We start from the raw sequence: 18,295 nt of genomic DNA on the forward strand, positions 1-18,295 counted from the left end.
TTTCATCTTCCTTCCAGACAATAACTTCTGAGGGCAGGGCTGTCTTCTTTTTCTTTTGTAATCTGCCCTCCCAGTTGAATTTTTTGGAAAGTTCACTGATCTGTCTTCTCATTTTCCTTGTCTACAGGATGAGGAGATTGAATAAGATGATCTGTAAGGATCCATCCTGGCTTTAATTTTTTTTGGAATTATTATTTTTTTGACTCACTGAGTGTATATGTTGCACTAAAAAAAGCTTTTGCCATTAATGGGGGTGGGGTGGGGATGAGAATCAGGAAATACTTTCAAGTTGGAGGTAGAGAAGAGAGCAAATTTATGACTGCTCACGGCACTATGAAACTCTGGGTCAAATGAAACCTGAGACACATGCTAAAAATAAAATAATTTATTAACAAATTAAAAAATTTGTTCTATCTATTCATCCATCCATTTCTTCCTATAAGCAAGATTTACCAGGCACTTATATATACACCAAGTGCTGTGAAAGCTGCCAGGGACAAGGGAAGGGGAGAGGAGGACAGTGGAAGGTCTCACCCAGGAGGATCTGAGTCTGTTCTCGGTGAATAGGTAAGAATTTTCCAGCGAAACAAGGGATTTTGGCCAGAACATTTTAGGAGAGGAAACTGTTATAGGCTGGGAGATGAGCAGCAGCATAGTCTGTTCCGGGAACTAAAGCATGTGTATCTGGAGAAGCGTCTATATGAAGCTGGAAAGAGAGGCACAGCAGGACGAAAGTAGCTGGACGGCAGCAGACCTTTATGCTGCTCCCTAGTGGGTGGGCAGGAGATGGGAGGGAGCAGCTGAAAGCCACATTGAAGAAGACCCAGAGGTTGTCTAACAGGCTGGGATGGGTATGTGCACTCAGCAGCCAGCCCCAGAAGTCTGGGGCAGACCACGTGGCAAAGGAGGAGTGCAATGGTGAGCACTCAAGAAAGGTACCCTGTCCCTAGATCCTTTTGTTACTGGCTGCAAGTGTGCCCAATTCCACCATTAGAGGATCTTTTCTTTGGCCAAAGAATGAGACTGAAGGAGTTGTGTTAAAATGCATTCTGCTCAGGAAAGGACACGTTTACCTCCATTTTAGGTGTTGCCATATGTGATTAGAGCTAATGCACATGTTGGGGGGCGAGAAGTCTTCAGAGCTAACTCAGATGAGAGAATAAGTAGGGATCCGGATTAAGAAACACTGCTCTGGGCTCAAGGCTCAGGGTACTTTGAAGTAGGCAGTTGGGGAAGGGAAGCTTGAGGCCACTAGATGGTAGTGTGGAGGCAGAGACAAGGAAGGGGAAAGAAACTCGGGAAGAAAAGTTAGCAAGGTCCGGAAAAAGGAAATGCATTACTCTATAAACTGGTCTTGGGCATGCCAATCATCAAGGTTTTTGTTAAAAGTAGTTGGGTACAGCTGGTACTCACAGTGTTGGTACAAATGGGCTCTGGAGTCAGGTTAGAGCTGGAACTCCATTCTATTTGTCAACTATTATGAACCAGGTTGTCATAGGCTGACCTGAGTCTAAATGGTTCTGATGTTTGCTTCATAAATTTTCAAGGATTTAATGAATTAAAGTAAGCATTTCATAGATGGTATTTATCTTTATGCACCCTGCACCAGCATGTGGCCCCCAGCAGGTGACCGGGAATGTCTTGGATATGCAGGAAACAGCCTTTCACTCTGGCAACATGAGTATTTCTAGTCAATTCTAAACATAGAACTTAGATTATCTTTCTCATAGGTCCTTTCTCAGGTTCTGATGCAAGCTGGGTACCCCAAGTGTTTATGTTTAAACAACAGGCAAAATCCACATCAACTTTGAACTTTAACTAAGAGTGGCTACCTTTTCATTCTTTGAATGCTTCTACAGAATTATGTTTTCTGTTGTCAGTGCCTTTGAGTATCTTTTTACTTAAATATTCTCTTTTAGGCCATTCATTTAAAAGCATGATCCCTTTGCTGGAAATGTATAGAACCAATTCCAGAGAAATTTATAATAATTCATTTAAAAGCTATCGCTAGTCAACAGGCTTTTTCTGGCTCTAGTCTAACCTGAAGGGAAAACAACTTCCCTATTATAGGGACAGGATCCAGATGTATGCTTATGTTTTATCTCAGACCCATCGCGAAGATTATCCCAGCAAAGGCAGCCTAGACTGATTCAAAAGGTGGGTTTCATTCACTGTTCGAACAAGTGTTCTAGGAGATAAACTACTTCTGATCACTTGTTACTCTGGCTGCTCTGGCTTGAAAGGACCATCCACAGCCCCTGGCTGATAAGGCAGTTGGGGAAACATTCGATCTGAGTTGGGTTCTCCCTTCCCCCCCCCCACCCACCTTTTAATTTTGTGTGAGAATTCCCACTATATATCTCACCATGTTATCCCAGTTAAGATTCCAATTTCATAAAATGCATAAGTAAAAACCATGTAAGTGGGGGATAACTCTCACTAGAAAATGTTCGAGAATTCTAGTATAGCTAGACAATTCTAGCTATACTTTCTTGACATGTGAAATGACATAACCATAGTCAGAAGGAATAAATGTAAAAAAAATCAGGTTTTGAATTTCCAGATTTCTAAAACTAAGCTATGCCTTCCCATCTTTTAAGAATCTTTGGCAGTTGGGAGAAAATAACTATAATTTAAAAATAAATGTTTAACTTTGAATTTAAAGGTAGATTTTTTTTTCCCTCGACAGAGATAGAACTGTTTTAAGCTGTTGAGAAACCAATGGAGATAGAACTGTTTTAAGCTATAGCCTAAGGACTTTATAGGTCAGCCAAGAGCTGACCTGAGTGAGTGGTGACAGGGACATGAGCTATTACCTTGATTCGGTGGCCTGTGCTTCCCTCTGTTTATCTGTTTTTCACCTACCTCAGTTCTCTCCTTTTCTCCTACTCTTTCTTTTGTTGGTACTAACTAGTTTAAGTCCAGTCGATACACTTTAAACATGTGTATGTAAGAGTACACAGTTTGTTGTACTAATTTTTATATTTTGAAAGCATGGAAGGAGTATATTACTTTAAAAAGAAAGTTAAAAAAATTTTTCTGCCTCTAGGCTAGGGAAACAATGCTTTGAAGGAGCTCTGTAATCTTTTTGGAAGCAGGATGGACTAGAACCATAATATAAATTTGGGTAAGAGGTATCACAAAGTCAGGCTGAGCCTCTAAGAGCCATAGCCAAATAGATTTTAAACAAAAGAACACAGCCCCAGGCAAGATGTATTTCTATATCCTTCAGTATATATATATATATATAATGGGAAGGTTAACTTGCTTTTTGGTTTATGGATTTTGATTCTGAATATTTTAGATATAAATCACAATGTTAAGACAAGCAAATCTAAAAGTTCTGATTTTCTTCCAGGTGGAATTGACTAAGTTAGTTACACATACTACTATTCAACTACCTCAGGGCAGCATTGAGGTGCTGTGTATCTATTGTGTATCTATCAATGGGCTTTATGCCTTATTAAGTGACAAAGAGGAGACTCTAGAGTGCAGCACCTCTGTACTTGGTTGGTCCCTTGTCAATTTATAGGAGAAAAATCCACTGAGAGGTAGGCTTCTAGAACTTATTTTAGTAAATCTGAAAAACTGGTAAATGAATTGCCATCTCCAAGTCCATTCTATGTTATTAAGGCAGAGATAGTGTATTTTCTTCTAAATCATTTTCTATTGTGCTAAATGAGCATTTAAAAAGCCACAGAACTCTCGTAAAGCATCTAGTTTAGTTTATATGAAGACCCAACACCAGTAGTGATAAAATATTGTTACCTCAACTATTATTTGTAATGACATGAAATGGTAGTGACTACACACGAAAAATTTGAACAAGTATTTATTTCTTAAATTTACTTAAAGGATCAAAGCTGATATATGAGAACATTTACGGTAACATTTAGAGTTATGTCAACATTAAAACAACAGCTGTGGTTACAAATAGCACATGCAATGCGCTACAAAGGTAAAAATACATACAGTACACTCTCTAGACAAACCTTCCATAAGAGATTAGGTGGGGATAAAACAGCAAGTGAACTTGAATGGACTGCACTTACAGGTAAATGGGACACAGCTAGGATATAAAGAGGAGACATACCTAATGCTAATAATCACTGTATTGTAGTACTAGCAAATCGCACACTTATTTTTAGAGTATATCATTCAACATACATATACATCAAGACTAAAGAATTTTCAAATACCTACCTTTTAAAATATTCCTTTATTTCTAATACATCACATTTTGGTATTCATGTTAACAGTATTTGAAACATGTAGTTATCATCCAAAGCTTGTGTTTAAGGGATAAAAGGTCTGGAACATCTTATCGCCATGGCCTTAAATGCATTTTCATCTTGATCTATTGATTGTATTAAAGAACTGGGTAATGAAGTTAAACCAACCAGTTTGAACGACCTAATGACTATAAAAAGCTCTTAAAAATGTTGGAACAAGTGGATAACAGAAGAGCTCATCCAGAGCTGCCTCTTTTTTCTTTTAATGCAATGTATACCAGACTATCATACTAATGCACATACTAGTAGCATATGATGAAAAAATATATTAGTCCAAAAGATATTACATTTGCTTTTGAAAAATTTCATTTCAACCTACATCTGAATTCTGTTTATAAACAGTCTAAAAAGGAACTGCTGCCAAGGACCAGCCCAAAGAATTAGGCTGTAGGTTTGCAGTTTACACCTTCTTTGAAATGTACGAAACTGCCCAACATTAGGCTAAATATAAATACCCTGCCATTTTATGGCTCCACATTCTCTTAATTTACAGAAAAGTGCAAAAAAGCTTTTAAAGTAATCTTACCTGGGCAAGAGAATCTAACATGACCTATAACAGAAAGCTACCCCAATAGTTTTTAACAACTGAACTTTAAGTTTTATGTAGCTTATTTGGACATTTTAGCCATTTCAATATTATAGAAACAACTATATGATTCAGAAATTTGTTTTTTAAACAAGAGAATGACATGGAATATGGAATACTTTGTTTTATTTCACTTCTCTTTACTGCACCTCAGAGATACTGCATTTTCATCAACATCCAGGCAAGACCCTCCACCAGCAAAACGATTACAACTCACTGAAGGCTCAAGTGACGGTTAGCATTTTTTAAAAGGTATGTACATTTTTTTTTAGACGCTATTAACGCTATTGCACAATGGACTACAGTATAGTGTAAACATAACTTTTATTTGTATTGGGAAATCCAAAAATTCCTAACTGCTTTATTGCGATATTTGTTTTATTGCGGTAGTCTGGAACCTGCAATATCTTTGAGGTACGCCCGTGTAACAGAATGGAAGAGCTCTCCTTCTTGATTTACACTTGGTCAATACATACCAGTTACAGAAATATTTTAAGGAATTCCACTATATAATTATTCTACCTCTACATTTATGTCATGATATTAACTGGTTAACCCTGGGCAGAAAAAAAAGACGTCTTTCAGAATTTGATTTCTATTTAAAAAGCTATTTTAGATGTTCCATTTTAAATTTAAAAAGTATTTCAACTTAATTGGCCCTTAACTTCACAATAAGCTAGGGTCATTGAATGACTTCATGTGTAAAATCTGTTACCAAGGAATAAGGTTGAAATTAAACGAACTAGGTAGAAATAGATATGAACACGGAACATGTAAATGATTTTGTTTTTCCTCCTGCTTCTACTTATATGTTGGGTATGTCCCTGAGTGCTGGCTGATCCATGTTTAAAACTAAGAAAAAAGCTTAATTTTTAGATTTTTAATGGGTTTGAAGTTATTTTTCCAATAGTTACTCAGAATCGTGCCTTTATGAGGGATGAAAGTAGGATACCAAAGATACTGGTAACTAATAGTAAATTATAATAGCAATACATGTCATTTATGCTTGGCTATAATTTTTTTTAGTCCTACAAGAGGGCAACTGTATCAGAAGCAGTGAATTAGTTTTGTCCACAAAGAGGCAAATGTTAATTTCCTGAATGGATTTTTGCACAGTAACCACATATCCATTCATCTAAAGTGTTTTTGTGGCCGGGAGGCTTTTACTCACTGCACCATATTCTGTACAAGTTTCAACAGAGAAATTTGCTTATATGATATCATTTCTTAAATGACTCTTCATGCTCATTTCCTATTACGTTTTCTAACTACCTCTTCTCCATGTACAAATTTCACACTAGAATGTTCTATCTTCTAATACTGCTATTTGTTATGAGGAAAGTTACAACTAAACAATTACAATAACATGACTACTTGAGGAAACGAAAAATGTTATGTAAATTTTTTGACAGACATTTAACAAGATAAATCTAATGCTGCTTTGGACCAGCCTTTGATGACCAACTTAAATGGTGGTATGCCATTACCTTGTAGTGTGAGTGTGAGGTCTCTCTGTGCCTAATTTTCCTCATATACTTCCAATTCTGTCATTCTACCAATCTCATGTTGGTTTTGCCTAAAATAGAACTGGATATATAAGAATAAAGCATCTGCTCTCCTCACAAAGACCATATATGTGAAAGAACTCTGAGAAGTATTAGGCAAGAATACAATGGAAAAGTATAAGATGTATAATGTGAACAGAATTCTGAGAGAATAATGAGTAGAATTATAGTTCAACAGAAAATGTATACTAATTTTTCTTAACCTTTTATTCTTCAATAATCTCTACAAACTATTTTAACTTGGCCTGATTTCTGTAAATGACAGAAAAACAAAACCTATTTTCTTCAAACTTACTTGATAGCTGTGCTTAACCACTAATGATTTCTAACTTATTAGCTTCTGTCTTTAGCCCCTGCCTCATCAAACGCTGTGGCTGAGAGATAGCATAAATGAGAAAGTGGGTTTAGCATTAAACTCTGGAGGCCTGGCTCACTTATCTCTTGAACAGAACAGAACATGTGGGAAGAGGTTTAAAATATTCCTAAATCACAATGTAGAACTAAGTTCCACCTACCTCAGAACTGGCAGATATTAAAATAGTAACTGATATTCACTAAGATCAATATGTACATTCTGGGGTGTGTTTTGTTTTGGTGGATACTGCCCAAGTCCTCTAACCTAGTTTGCTTCAAACACCAGTAGGAAAAAAAAAAATTCAGTCTTGGCCTACTTAAACATAAAAACAAAGCATATTAAATTAAAACACATTTTAAGCTGAAGACATTATATAAAGTGCTTCATCAACCGGAATTCTCTGAAATCTTAAGGTCAAAAATGTTTATAAAGAAAAGGTTAACAATTTAAGTCTTTATAAATGGCAAAGAGTATTTTAAATGCTTAAGATTGGCATTCATTCCAAGCTCTTAGCTGGGTACTCTACTGAATTTGTGAAATGGACTTTCAAAGATGTTAACAATATCGAGTTTTGGGAAATTTAGTTGGATTGATTATATGCAAAAATTAATATTAATTTGCCAAGTTAAAACTCCAGAATTCCTTTTCTTAGTAACTGGCAGCATCATTACCAATGGAAGAGAACTAATATTTTATGTATTGGTATAATTATAAATGAGCCCCAATTTTTTTTGTCAGACAACAAAAGTTGAGCTCCTATAGTTAGGCCACCCGGACCTCTTTTAAAATTATGTTATAAGCCGATACAGAGGATCTAGACCTTGGTTCCTCTCTCTCTCCCTAAGTCACTGTATTTGATGGCTATTCACACTAAAACCAGTATAGCCATGCTAAGTTTTATCAATGCTTATTTAAATATCCTGTTTTCTAGGTAATACAGTTTTACTTTACAAATTTCAGAGAAACTTTCTGTTTTACTTCAGTGCAAACATCCTGAAACAGCACAAAGTCATTCAGCTATTCAGAGGATGAAGTCAGTTTATGTAGTGCTTAAAGTAGAATCCCAGATTTTCTGGAATGGAAATAGTCCATGTGGGAGGACAGTACATTCTTGTCCTTAAGGGCAAATGGTCATCTTCAATGAGTGAAGATTACTTTTATCTGAAATCACAGATAAAATATTTTTAGCTTTTACAGGTACTGCTGAAATTGTAACAAGAACTAGTCTTTCACTGAGGCATGTATCCACCTCGTCTTACAGTCTGCGGTAAGTAACTTTTTGGCATTCCTTCATCAATCACAGCCTCCATCCCAAATGTTTCAAATCTCTCCACTTGTCCCTCAGTACCTGGACCAAAAGCATCTGCTGCAGAAACTTCCTGAAACATTTTCATTTGCCCAGATCCACAGGACTGTGAAATATCTGAAATCTGCTGCTGTTTAAGTCTAACAAAATCTTCTTCATTGATTGATGAGACGTGCTTTGACCTTTCAAATTGTGAAATATCTGGACTGGTTTCATGTTGACTGCAGTTTTGTTTGAAATACTGTTGCCTTGGCAAAATGCCATCATTGCCATCTACATTATCTACCAACTGTAGCTCTTCTGGCCGTTCTTCAGAATCTAACAAGGGCTGGGTGGACTCGGATCTTGAGAAGACTTGGACTGATGGAACTTGGTGTCTGTAGCCACTATGCACCACAGTGGAATACTGGACAGTGCTTGAAGTATTTTGTGCAGATTCATTTTCATCACTGCTAGAAATGCTTGGTCTAGAAGATGACATGCATGAAGACCCTCCAATACCACTGCTGTGTCCTTCAGTACTAATTTTTTCCTTCTTGAATAGGTCCAATGATTTCAGATCTTCTGGAAAAGGCTTTTTGTCATTAGCTTCTATTTCCACAACACTTACATCAGTGAAATTGCCATCTGAATATATTTGATCTTTTGAATTAAAATTATGCTAAGAAAGAGAGAAAATGGGTTATTACCTATGGCATATGTTTAGAAACTCCAAAATATATATGGCAAATATTAAAGCCACAGAGCTAAAGCATCTCTGAAATTTCTCAATAACTTTTAATGGTGCAGAGATAATCTATATCATCAAATCACTGTCAACTACTTGACCTGCAGATATTGTGAAATGATTCTAAGTAGTAGTAATCAGGCTGTATTTCCTCAGAATTCCAAATCAATATTGTTGGTGTTACATTTTGATAAGCTAATGGTCTACAAACAGTATTTCATATTTCATGCCTAGACTAAGTAGCCTAGAAGTAACTGGATAGAAAAACCAGAAAACATTAAGAAAAATCAAACTCAAATGACTGAAGTTTCATAGAATATAAAATACACATTTTAATATGTCAAATTTCAAGGATAAGAAAATATATATAAATCATTTCCCATTTAGGGAAGTTCAAAGAATTTAGTATACGTTTCCAAAAATCATTTCATCAGTGTTAAAATGTGGAAGACTGTTAAATTTGATTTTAATATCCAATCAAAATGTTTTCCTTACATTGTTGTCACATATCGGTATTAACACTCTAAGTTTTCAATTTGTAATATCAGGATATTAATATCTGATATCAGGAATATCAGCATAAACATTAAATACCTAGAAAGTGTAGGTATTTTGAAATTTTGATTAAAATTCTCATTTATGTACTATTATGTTTTCATTTCAATTCAGTCTGATTATCTTTTGACTGAACTCTACAAAGGTATCCTAATATCCCTATGTATTATAGTCAAACATTTTATCTTACCCTAGGAGGTGTGTGAGGTGACCACTGGGCAATATGACTCTTTGAAGGATCTGGAACGTTAGGCCAGATGTGTTTTTTAATTCTGGAGAGAAAAGAAAGAAGGCATATGTAGAACCACATGTAATATACAACGAAGAGTCCCTATTTCTAAACATGTTCATGTAAGAATCTCAAGAACTATACCAACTAAGTAAACAATACCTATTGTATCTCAAGCCAACGAAAAACTATTTTCCTTATAATCAGTAGAAAAATACTATTTAAAATGCATAAAGATCTTAATCCTAGTCATAATGAAAAACCGTTAACAAGGCTAAAGCTAGTAATCAATATTCGATTAGAAAAAACTCTGAAATCAAATTCTGTATAAAAACTACTTAAAAACTTTAGCCAGGTCACAAAATGTGGCACATCCCTTCCCAAGAACAAAAAAAAGCAAAAATGTTCAATTTCCAACTAAAAGAATCAAGAGAACAAAATTTCACATAGGTATCAGATAAAATATGGTAAATGTGATTTTTCAAAAAGACCAACGATATTAAAAATACCCAATTCAGGACATCTCCATCATAAAAACCTACTTGTTTGTTCACCTGACTATATTTCATAGCCCAAAGTTAGCAATCCATTAGTGTACGTAAGTACAGAGGAAGTGAGTCATCTTGAGAATAAGTTCAAAAATAAAAATTAGCAAGATCTTACCAGAATGACTCTCCTATGGGAACAACTATAAAATCTGGACATAAAATAAAAAGCAATAAAATTAACAACCTAAATTAAGAGACCAAACAATGGATGAATTCCTTGAAAAATACTCATTACCAGATTAAAAAAAAAACAAAACTTCAATAGCCCTATATCTATAAAGAAATTAAGTTTTTAATTAAAAATCTTCCCATGAAGAAAATCTCATGCCCTGATGGCTTCATTTGTAAATTCTATCAAACATTTAAAGAGGAAATGCTACTTCTTCAGAAAGACTGAATGCTTTCTCCCCTAAAACCAAGAATTAAAAAAAAGATGTTGGCTCTTACCACTTCTGTTCAACATTGTACTGGCTGTCTTAGCCAGCACAATAAGAAAAAAAACTAAAAGCATAAAGATTGGATGACCATCTTTACTTGCAGGCAGAATGACTGTGTATGTAAAAAATCCTAAGGAATCCAAAAAGCTACTAGAGTAAATGAATTTATCAAGGTCTCAGTAAACAAAATTAAAAAAAAAAAAAAAAAATCAATGGCATTTCTGTATACCAGCAATGAAAATTAGAAAATAAAACTAAGTCCATTTACGATAATATAAATACTCAGGATAAATTTAACATAAAATGTGCAGGCCTCTCCACTTAAAACTACAAAACATTACAAAAGGAAATTAAAAACCAGATAAGTAAAGAGATATACTCTGTTCATGAGCTCAAAGACTCAAACATGTACACTCATGTTCAGATTGCATTTTCCCCTAAATTGATCTATACACTCAATAAAATCCCAATCAAAATTCTAGCAAGGTTTTTTGTTTTTTTTTTAATGAAATTGGTAAGATATTAAAATTTACATAAAAAGGCAAAGAACCTAGCCAAAATTATTTTGAAAAAGAACACACTGGAGGAATTTCACTACCTGCTCTCAAAACTTACTACACAGAGGTATAATAATCAAGACAGTATAGTACTGGCATGAATATATATATAGATCAATGGAACAGAACTGAAAGTCCATAAATAGATCCAAGCTATATGGACAATTGATTTTGGCAAAGGTATCAAGGCAATCCAATGAAAAAGAAAAGATAACCTTTTCAAGAAATAATGCTTGAATGACTAGATATTTATGAGAAAAAATGAACTTTGACCCTGACCTCACAGCATGCACAAAAATTAATTCACAAGAGATCTCAGACATAGAGCTAAAATGATTAAACTTCTAGAGGAAAACATGGAACATACCTGTGACACTGTGTTAAGCAAAGATTTCTTAAATGGAACATAAAACACAAGAACCACTAAACAAAAAATGCTGATAAAATGGACTTCATCAAAATTAAAAACTTTTGCTTTTCTAAAGTCACAGTTAAGAAAACAAGAAGGTAAGCCACAGACCAGAATTTGCAAAAAATACATTTGACAAAAATTTTATAATCAGAATATATAAAGAACACCTATAGCTCAATATTAACAAGACAAACAGCCCAATTTAAAAATGGCTAAAAGATTTCAAGACATATCACAAAAGAAGAGATATAAGTGGCACATGTAAAGATCCATTACTAGTTATGAGGGAAATGAAATTAAAACCACAATGAGATAGCACTACACAGCCATAAGACAGTGCTAAGGGTTGGTGACAATAAGGAACAACTGGAACTCTCACATTACTGGTGGGAATATAAGACAGTATAGCCACTTTGAAAAATGGTTTGACAGTTTCTTATAAAGTTAAATATGCACTTACCATATGACCCAGGAACCTCACTATTAGGTATTTACTCAAGATAAATGGTAACATATGAACACACAAAAATTTGTAGGCAAATGTTCAAAGCAACATCCATTTTAGCCAAAATCAAAGAATAAACCTAAACTTCCATAACAGATATATGAATAAACACATTTTGATATATCACATACTAGAGAATACTATTCAACACAAAAAGGAAAAATATTAGTGTATGGATCTCAAAAATATGGTAAGTGAAAAAAGATGTCATACACAATTCTACAATCACAGAAAGCAGATCAGTGATTGCCTGGGGCCAGGGGTTGAGAGAGGGGATAAATTAAAATGAGGAAATTTTTAAGGGTGATAAAAATCTTCTCTATCTTGACTGTGGTGGTAGTAATACATCTGTATAGTTACAAACTTTGTAAAACTGTACACTTAAAATGTATGAATTTTACTGCATGTAAATTATAGCTCGATAAGAGATGGAGAAAAATGTAAAAATATGAATAAGGGTACTTACAGGTCTCGCTTATTAAAGCAGAACAATACTCCCAAAAGGGTTATCAATAGAAATGCTAAGCAAACAGGCACAACTATGGCTTCAATTTCTCCTTGAGCTAAAAAACAAGACATGAGTAAGAAGGAAAATAATTACTGACACATATGCTAAAGAGAAATAATGAAGCTCCCCAACCAGATTATAGGTATACCGTGTTTTATTGTACTTTACTGCTCTTTGCAGATATTGCCTTTTTTTAAAAAAAACAAATTGAAGACCCTCCACTAGCAAAAAGATTACGACTCACTGAAGGCTCAGATAACTGCTAGCATTTTTTAGACATAATGCTACTATGTACTTAATAGACTATAGTATAAACATAATTTATATCTATCGGGAAACTAAAAAATTCGTGAGACTTGCTTTATTGAGACATTCACTTTATTGCGGTGGTCTGGAACTGAACCCACAATATCTCCAAGGTATGCCTGTATTATTAAAAAGGATGAAATACCATCCTGATTTTTCTTTTTTACAGCCTTTGCAAACTTAAAAGTTTAAACCCCCGCTTGGAAAATTGTATCTCAGCCACTTATGCCCACAGTAACCTGGCCACATAGTAAGCATTATATATGTTGGTTGGGGGAATAAGATTAGTTCAGTTTACTGGATAATCTACCTGGTAAGTTAGAGCTTTCAAACTTAACCATTTATTATACTTATGATCTGCACTCAGCACAATCTTTGAGTTCCATGGGTACTGGGTAGAATTGGAAAAGCTGCAAAGTAATCATAATAATTAAACTACAAATGGAACCTTCTACAAGAAATAAAAACAACCTTCAGACAAAATTTTAATAGTTATTTACTATTTTCAAAAAAGATGCTATATCTGCTATAGGACTAAGAATTTTAGGAGAATCTTAACAGGCACAAGAGTAACAGAAGTAGGAATATTATCAACTAAAAAAGCAATAAGCCTAAGATTCCTACCACAGGAATCCCTATCTACATTTAAAGGAGGTTTTATTAATCAAATGAATCATTAATTGGGATAATTTATATTAGAGATATTTTTGAATGATTTGCCTTATGGTTGCTTGTGGTTAACATCTCCAGTTTCCTTTTAATTTGTTTACAGGAAAAACATGAAGGTAATATAATCACTTTCACTTATTTAGTCCTATCTTTCCATCACACATATCCTTTGTAAGTAACTTTACATCTTACGAAGCTTAATAGAAATCAAGAAATCAGATCAATGCTCAGGAATAAACTATAGGTTGGCAAACAGTAACTCTTGAATGCTAATGTACAAATCAAATTCAGGCTGAACCTTTCCTTTATTCCTGCTTATTATGTTTCATGCCTTAGGCCTTTGTGCGTGCTTCTCTAAGATGCCTTCTTCTTTTTATCTGTTCACATCCTAACTTCAAGACTCAAGTATCGTCTCTTGCACAAAATCTTTGAAGATGAAACTCCACCCTACTGTTATCTCTAAATTCAAATCTATTTACTGTCTACATGACCCAAATGACTCTCCATTTTTTGTTGTTTACTTATACCATATTTCTTCAAGTAAGCTGTAAGGTCCTTGGAAGCAAGGCCAATGCCATGTGAAGAAGCCACAACAGATTGATAAAATAGAGGTAAGTAAAAAAAGCAGATAATGAAATAATACTAATAAGCATGATCTAATTTTTGAAAAAAAAAAAAAAATGTATGCATAAAAAGACTAGGATATACAAATATGTTAAAAGATAATTTGGATTTAGGTGTGATTTTTCTTCTTTGTATTTTATTTACTGTATAGTCTAAATTCCCAGAAACTATGTTCATTATTGGCCATCATAGCAAAGCTCTGAATCTTTTACTATTTCAGCAAAAGGCACCAGGGACTGATGCTACGAGAATCTAACACCTGATGATCTGAGATGGAGCTGAGGAGGTGATGCTAGTGCTGGGGAGCAGCTACAAATACAGATGAAGCTTTGCTCCTTGCTTGCCACTCACTAGTACTGACTGTAGTAGCTCACTCATTCTCTCATTCAGCAATAATTCAACAAACGAGGAACATGGAGCTTGCAAATGTAATAAAATAATTTCTACATTGTTTCAAAATGTAGTAAGAACAAGAAAGAATATAGCTTAAGACTACTTTAGGGAGGCTAAAATTACACCCAAAACAAGAGAAAGTGAGGACTTAACATAGGGCAAGACATTGGGAAAGACAGTAAAAGATAGAGAAATGGTGAGAAGCTTAGCATCAACGAAAGAGATTATGAAAGGGATTGCACAAGCAGTAATTAGAGGCATGATCAATAGGACCTGATATTTACTTGGCTTATGTAAACAAAAAAGAATTTCATACAATTGCATCCAAATTTCTGGCGCTGGCACAGTTGGATAGTGGTGGCATAGAAGAAAGAAAGAGTATTTGAGAAAGAGAAGATAGCTGAAGTCATAGACAGGGAGTAGGCAGAATGAATAGACAGATAAGAAAACAGGGCCAAGAACAAAGCTCTGGAGCATATAAACAATTAAAAGCCGAGCAGAAAAGGAGACCAAGAAGGAAGTAGCAGAAGGAAGTATCAGGAGAGTGATATTTGAAAAACAAAAAGTTAGAAGAACTAAGGTAAGAGGGAGTTCTAAGGATGGAGAAGCCAACAGAGTCAAATGCTAAGAAGTGCAGGAAAAAAATACGAAGAGTAAAAAGCATGCACTGGATATGACAACTAAGAGGTCTTTTATGAGTGATGCCAGAGTAGTTTCAGTAGAGTGGAGTGGTAGAAGTGGTTTCAGCAAGCTGAAGACTGAGCTGGAGGTATGGAAGTGGAAATGACAAGAGTAGACTAGTTTTTCCAGCCCCACCCATAAATGGAAATAAGGAAAGAGACCACATCCAAGTGTTGCTAGTGAAAAAAAAATGAACCCATTTATAAAGATACACAAACTCTTTTGAGATTTATTAGGGTATAGGTGAAATCAGTCAGAAACAGTTAATGAAACAACAAAAAAGGTGAGGAAAAATATTTTCTACAGCTTAAATAACCAAAACCAGATAAACAATATAAATGTCATAATTTCTGAACACTTCATTTCTATGAATCCAAAGATGCACTTTTAACAAAAATTTAGCATATAAACTAAGTCCAATTTTAGTCTGATTAAACTTGAAAAAGAAAAAAAGAAAGACCAAATGCCATTATTTCTTACCAAACTTTGGAGTAGTAAATGTGAATTCTGGACCATCCTTTCCACCTTCGTCAGTGTACGCTGCCATTCGTACCATGTATAAAGTGTCACTTGTCAGAGAGGACAGTGTATATTCTGTGTGGGAAGAATCCACATTCACAGCTGGAAGAAATCAATAAGTGTGCTTTATTCAACTATTCAATCTTTTTGCTTCATTTGGCCTATATTTGATATTGTGAAAGTATTAAAAAGGAATAAAAGTATATTTTGCTAGAAAACAACTTTAATAACTCTGGCATAATATTCTCCTATAAGCACAACACGGTATTTCTTTAATAGGACCACGAAAGCAACCTAAGGCATATTCTCAGGTGTCTCTTTTCTGAGGATAATATGCTATACTAAAATGTATAAGACAGCAAGCCTTAAAATTAGTAGGTGTAGAGCCAGAGGCAAGAAAGACCGGGCGATAAAGAGCATTTCAAAAACTATATAAATGTCTAACCAATGTACTATTTTCTTTATTTACTTGAAATTAATAATAAATTTTTTTTAAAAACCTTAAGAAAAATAATCTAATTCTTAATAACTGATATAGTTTTATTACCGGTTTCATTTCCAATATTGGTTTTATAAAATATTGTATAATTTCTGATAAATCCATTCTGAACATCAACAGGAAGCTGCTCCCACTCTAAGACAGCTTCATTTTTCCCCACTTTTTTTGTCCGAACAGTAGGTCCTTTGGAAGGTGCTGGAACAGAATAAAGGCATTTGCTAACTGAAAATCAACAGGATTCAGTAAAATCATTATCATATAGTTATTTGAACATAATGAAACACCCTTATTTAAAAGAGATAAAATGTCTGTTAATACAAAGCTCAACATTTTTCAAAGAAAGTGAGTTTAAACTTACGAGCTTGTTTAAGGTATGCCTTTATAGATTTGGGGCTTCCTGGTCCATCAGCATATACTGGAGTAACTGTTATCAGATAACATTTGCTCTCTGCTAGGTTCCCTAAAGTAAGAATAGTAGATTAAGCATTGTTTTTTCTATACTGAGAAAGTCCAATTCCACTATTATTTTTACATTATAATTTCATGACTATTGAACTTTCTTTTAGCATTGCCTTTTGTATACTGGATTTAAACTTAATAGAATAAAACGGTTTATGAAAGTAAAAGGTTACTATTGCCAATACAGTGGATAAAAAAATATACTGTCGATAAAAATAATAATTGCATTTATACTTATGACTTATAAAACAGTGATCTCAAATTATCTTGAGTCTTACTTATAGTTTGACAATTTTTGTCTAGCTTACCTAATCCTCTGAGAACTGCCTAATGAGCAAGATGCCACTAATAAGATCTAGAGAAAGCACTAATGGCCCTAGTATGTCAGGTGACTCGGAAAAAAAGAATTATGTTACTTCCCCCTAGAAAGTAGCACAATTTTAAAAGAAAAAATTATCTTGAATATTTTATTTATAATCTCCCCAATTAACAAAGTAATCTATCTATTCCTTTAGCATGCAATAGTAAAATTTTTCTTTACACATCATTTTATCTGTCTATATCAGAAAAAAAGGTGTTTGTTGAAGGTATATTGAACTTTACACCTTCAACCATAACTTACGATTCCTTAACTATTATTCATGAATATATGCTCCTTTGCCCTCTTAGAGTAATTTTACCTTTTCTTGATAATTCAATGGTATCAAGAAGATAATTTTTATATTCTGCTGTAATACAGTGATGTTATCAGGGCTACTGAGCTATATGGGGCTAACTACACAACCTGAAGGTCTCCAAAGCCTGTGCTATGCTTTATTAAAAAGTTTCTATTGACTAGTTATTACCAATCTGTCTCCTCTCTAGTTCTGCTATGCTTTTAATAAGGTTGATAAATTAGATGACCAAGTTTATTAAAATTATATATTAAACAATAGGTTAATGAGGGCTAAACAGCCTATTTTATGAATAAAGCTTACAAACTTTATTTTGTTGGTATGGCATCTAAGTCTTTGCTTAGAGCTTTTCTCTGATAAATCATATTATTCATGGCTGATTCTAATAGTTATACTTTACTGAAAAAAAAAAAGCTGAGTGGTTTTGTTTTCTCGTAAAGTTGTTATACCACTTAATAAGTAATACTTTTAAAAACAGAACAATCCATTTTGGAACTCTATAATATCATTACTTTCTGTCCTTCATTGTACTTTCAGTTAAAATACATAAGCAGATCTGAGTTCTAGGTCTGTTTTCCCTATTCAACAACTGTGAGAAGTTAGCAAGTCATCAGATGCTCTAGAGAAGTATTTTCTCACTGAAGGATGAGGGAGTTAAATCAGATAGAGACCATACAACGGGTTAACAGGAGAGACTGGATTCTTATACTTCTCTTACTTTACAGTTTTGTGAATACTCATTTAATGATCAAAACAAAAAAGAAAGTATTACCCCACTTTGTCCATAAACAGACCCTGCAATTCAGAAAGGTTAAGTGACTTGCTGAGAGTCACACATCTAGTAAACTAGACATAACTGGTTTCTGTGATAAATTAGAAGTCCCTTCAA

The 18,295-nt window shown here is 34.2% G+C and overlaps 1 protein-coding gene across 2 annotated transcripts in view; it reads right to left on the reverse strand.

Moving 5' to 3' along the window:
* Positions 1–3,814: 3,814 nt before the first annotated feature.
* Positions 3,815–18,295, reverse strand: part of IL6ST (interleukin 6 signal transducer) — a 43,452-nt gene continuing 28,971 nt past the window's right edge. For both annotated transcript variants that reach the window (XM_015589846.2, XM_006912469.3), the window contains exons 12-17: positions 16,632–16,733; positions 16,322–16,468; positions 15,736–15,876; positions 12,541–12,637; positions 9,577–9,658; positions 3,815–8,765 (exon numbers count right to left, since the gene is read on the reverse strand). In XM_015589846.2, coding sequence (XP_015445332.1) covers positions 8,028–8,765; positions 9,577–9,658; positions 12,541–12,637; positions 15,736–15,876; positions 16,322–16,468; positions 16,632–16,733 — 1,307 coding nt within the window. In that variant the 3' untranslated portion in view covers positions 3,815–8,027. The remainder of the gene's footprint in view (positions 8,766–9,576; positions 9,659–12,540; positions 12,638–15,735; positions 15,877–16,321; positions 16,469–16,631; positions 16,734–18,295) is intronic.

This window comes from Pteropus alecto, unplaced genomic scaffold, assembly GCF_000325575.1.
Source record: "Pteropus alecto unplaced genomic scaffold, ASM32557v1 scaffold73, whole genome shotgun sequence".
Classification (NCBI taxonomy): domain Eukaryota; kingdom Metazoa; phylum Chordata; class Mammalia; order Chiroptera; family Pteropodidae; genus Pteropus; species Pteropus alecto.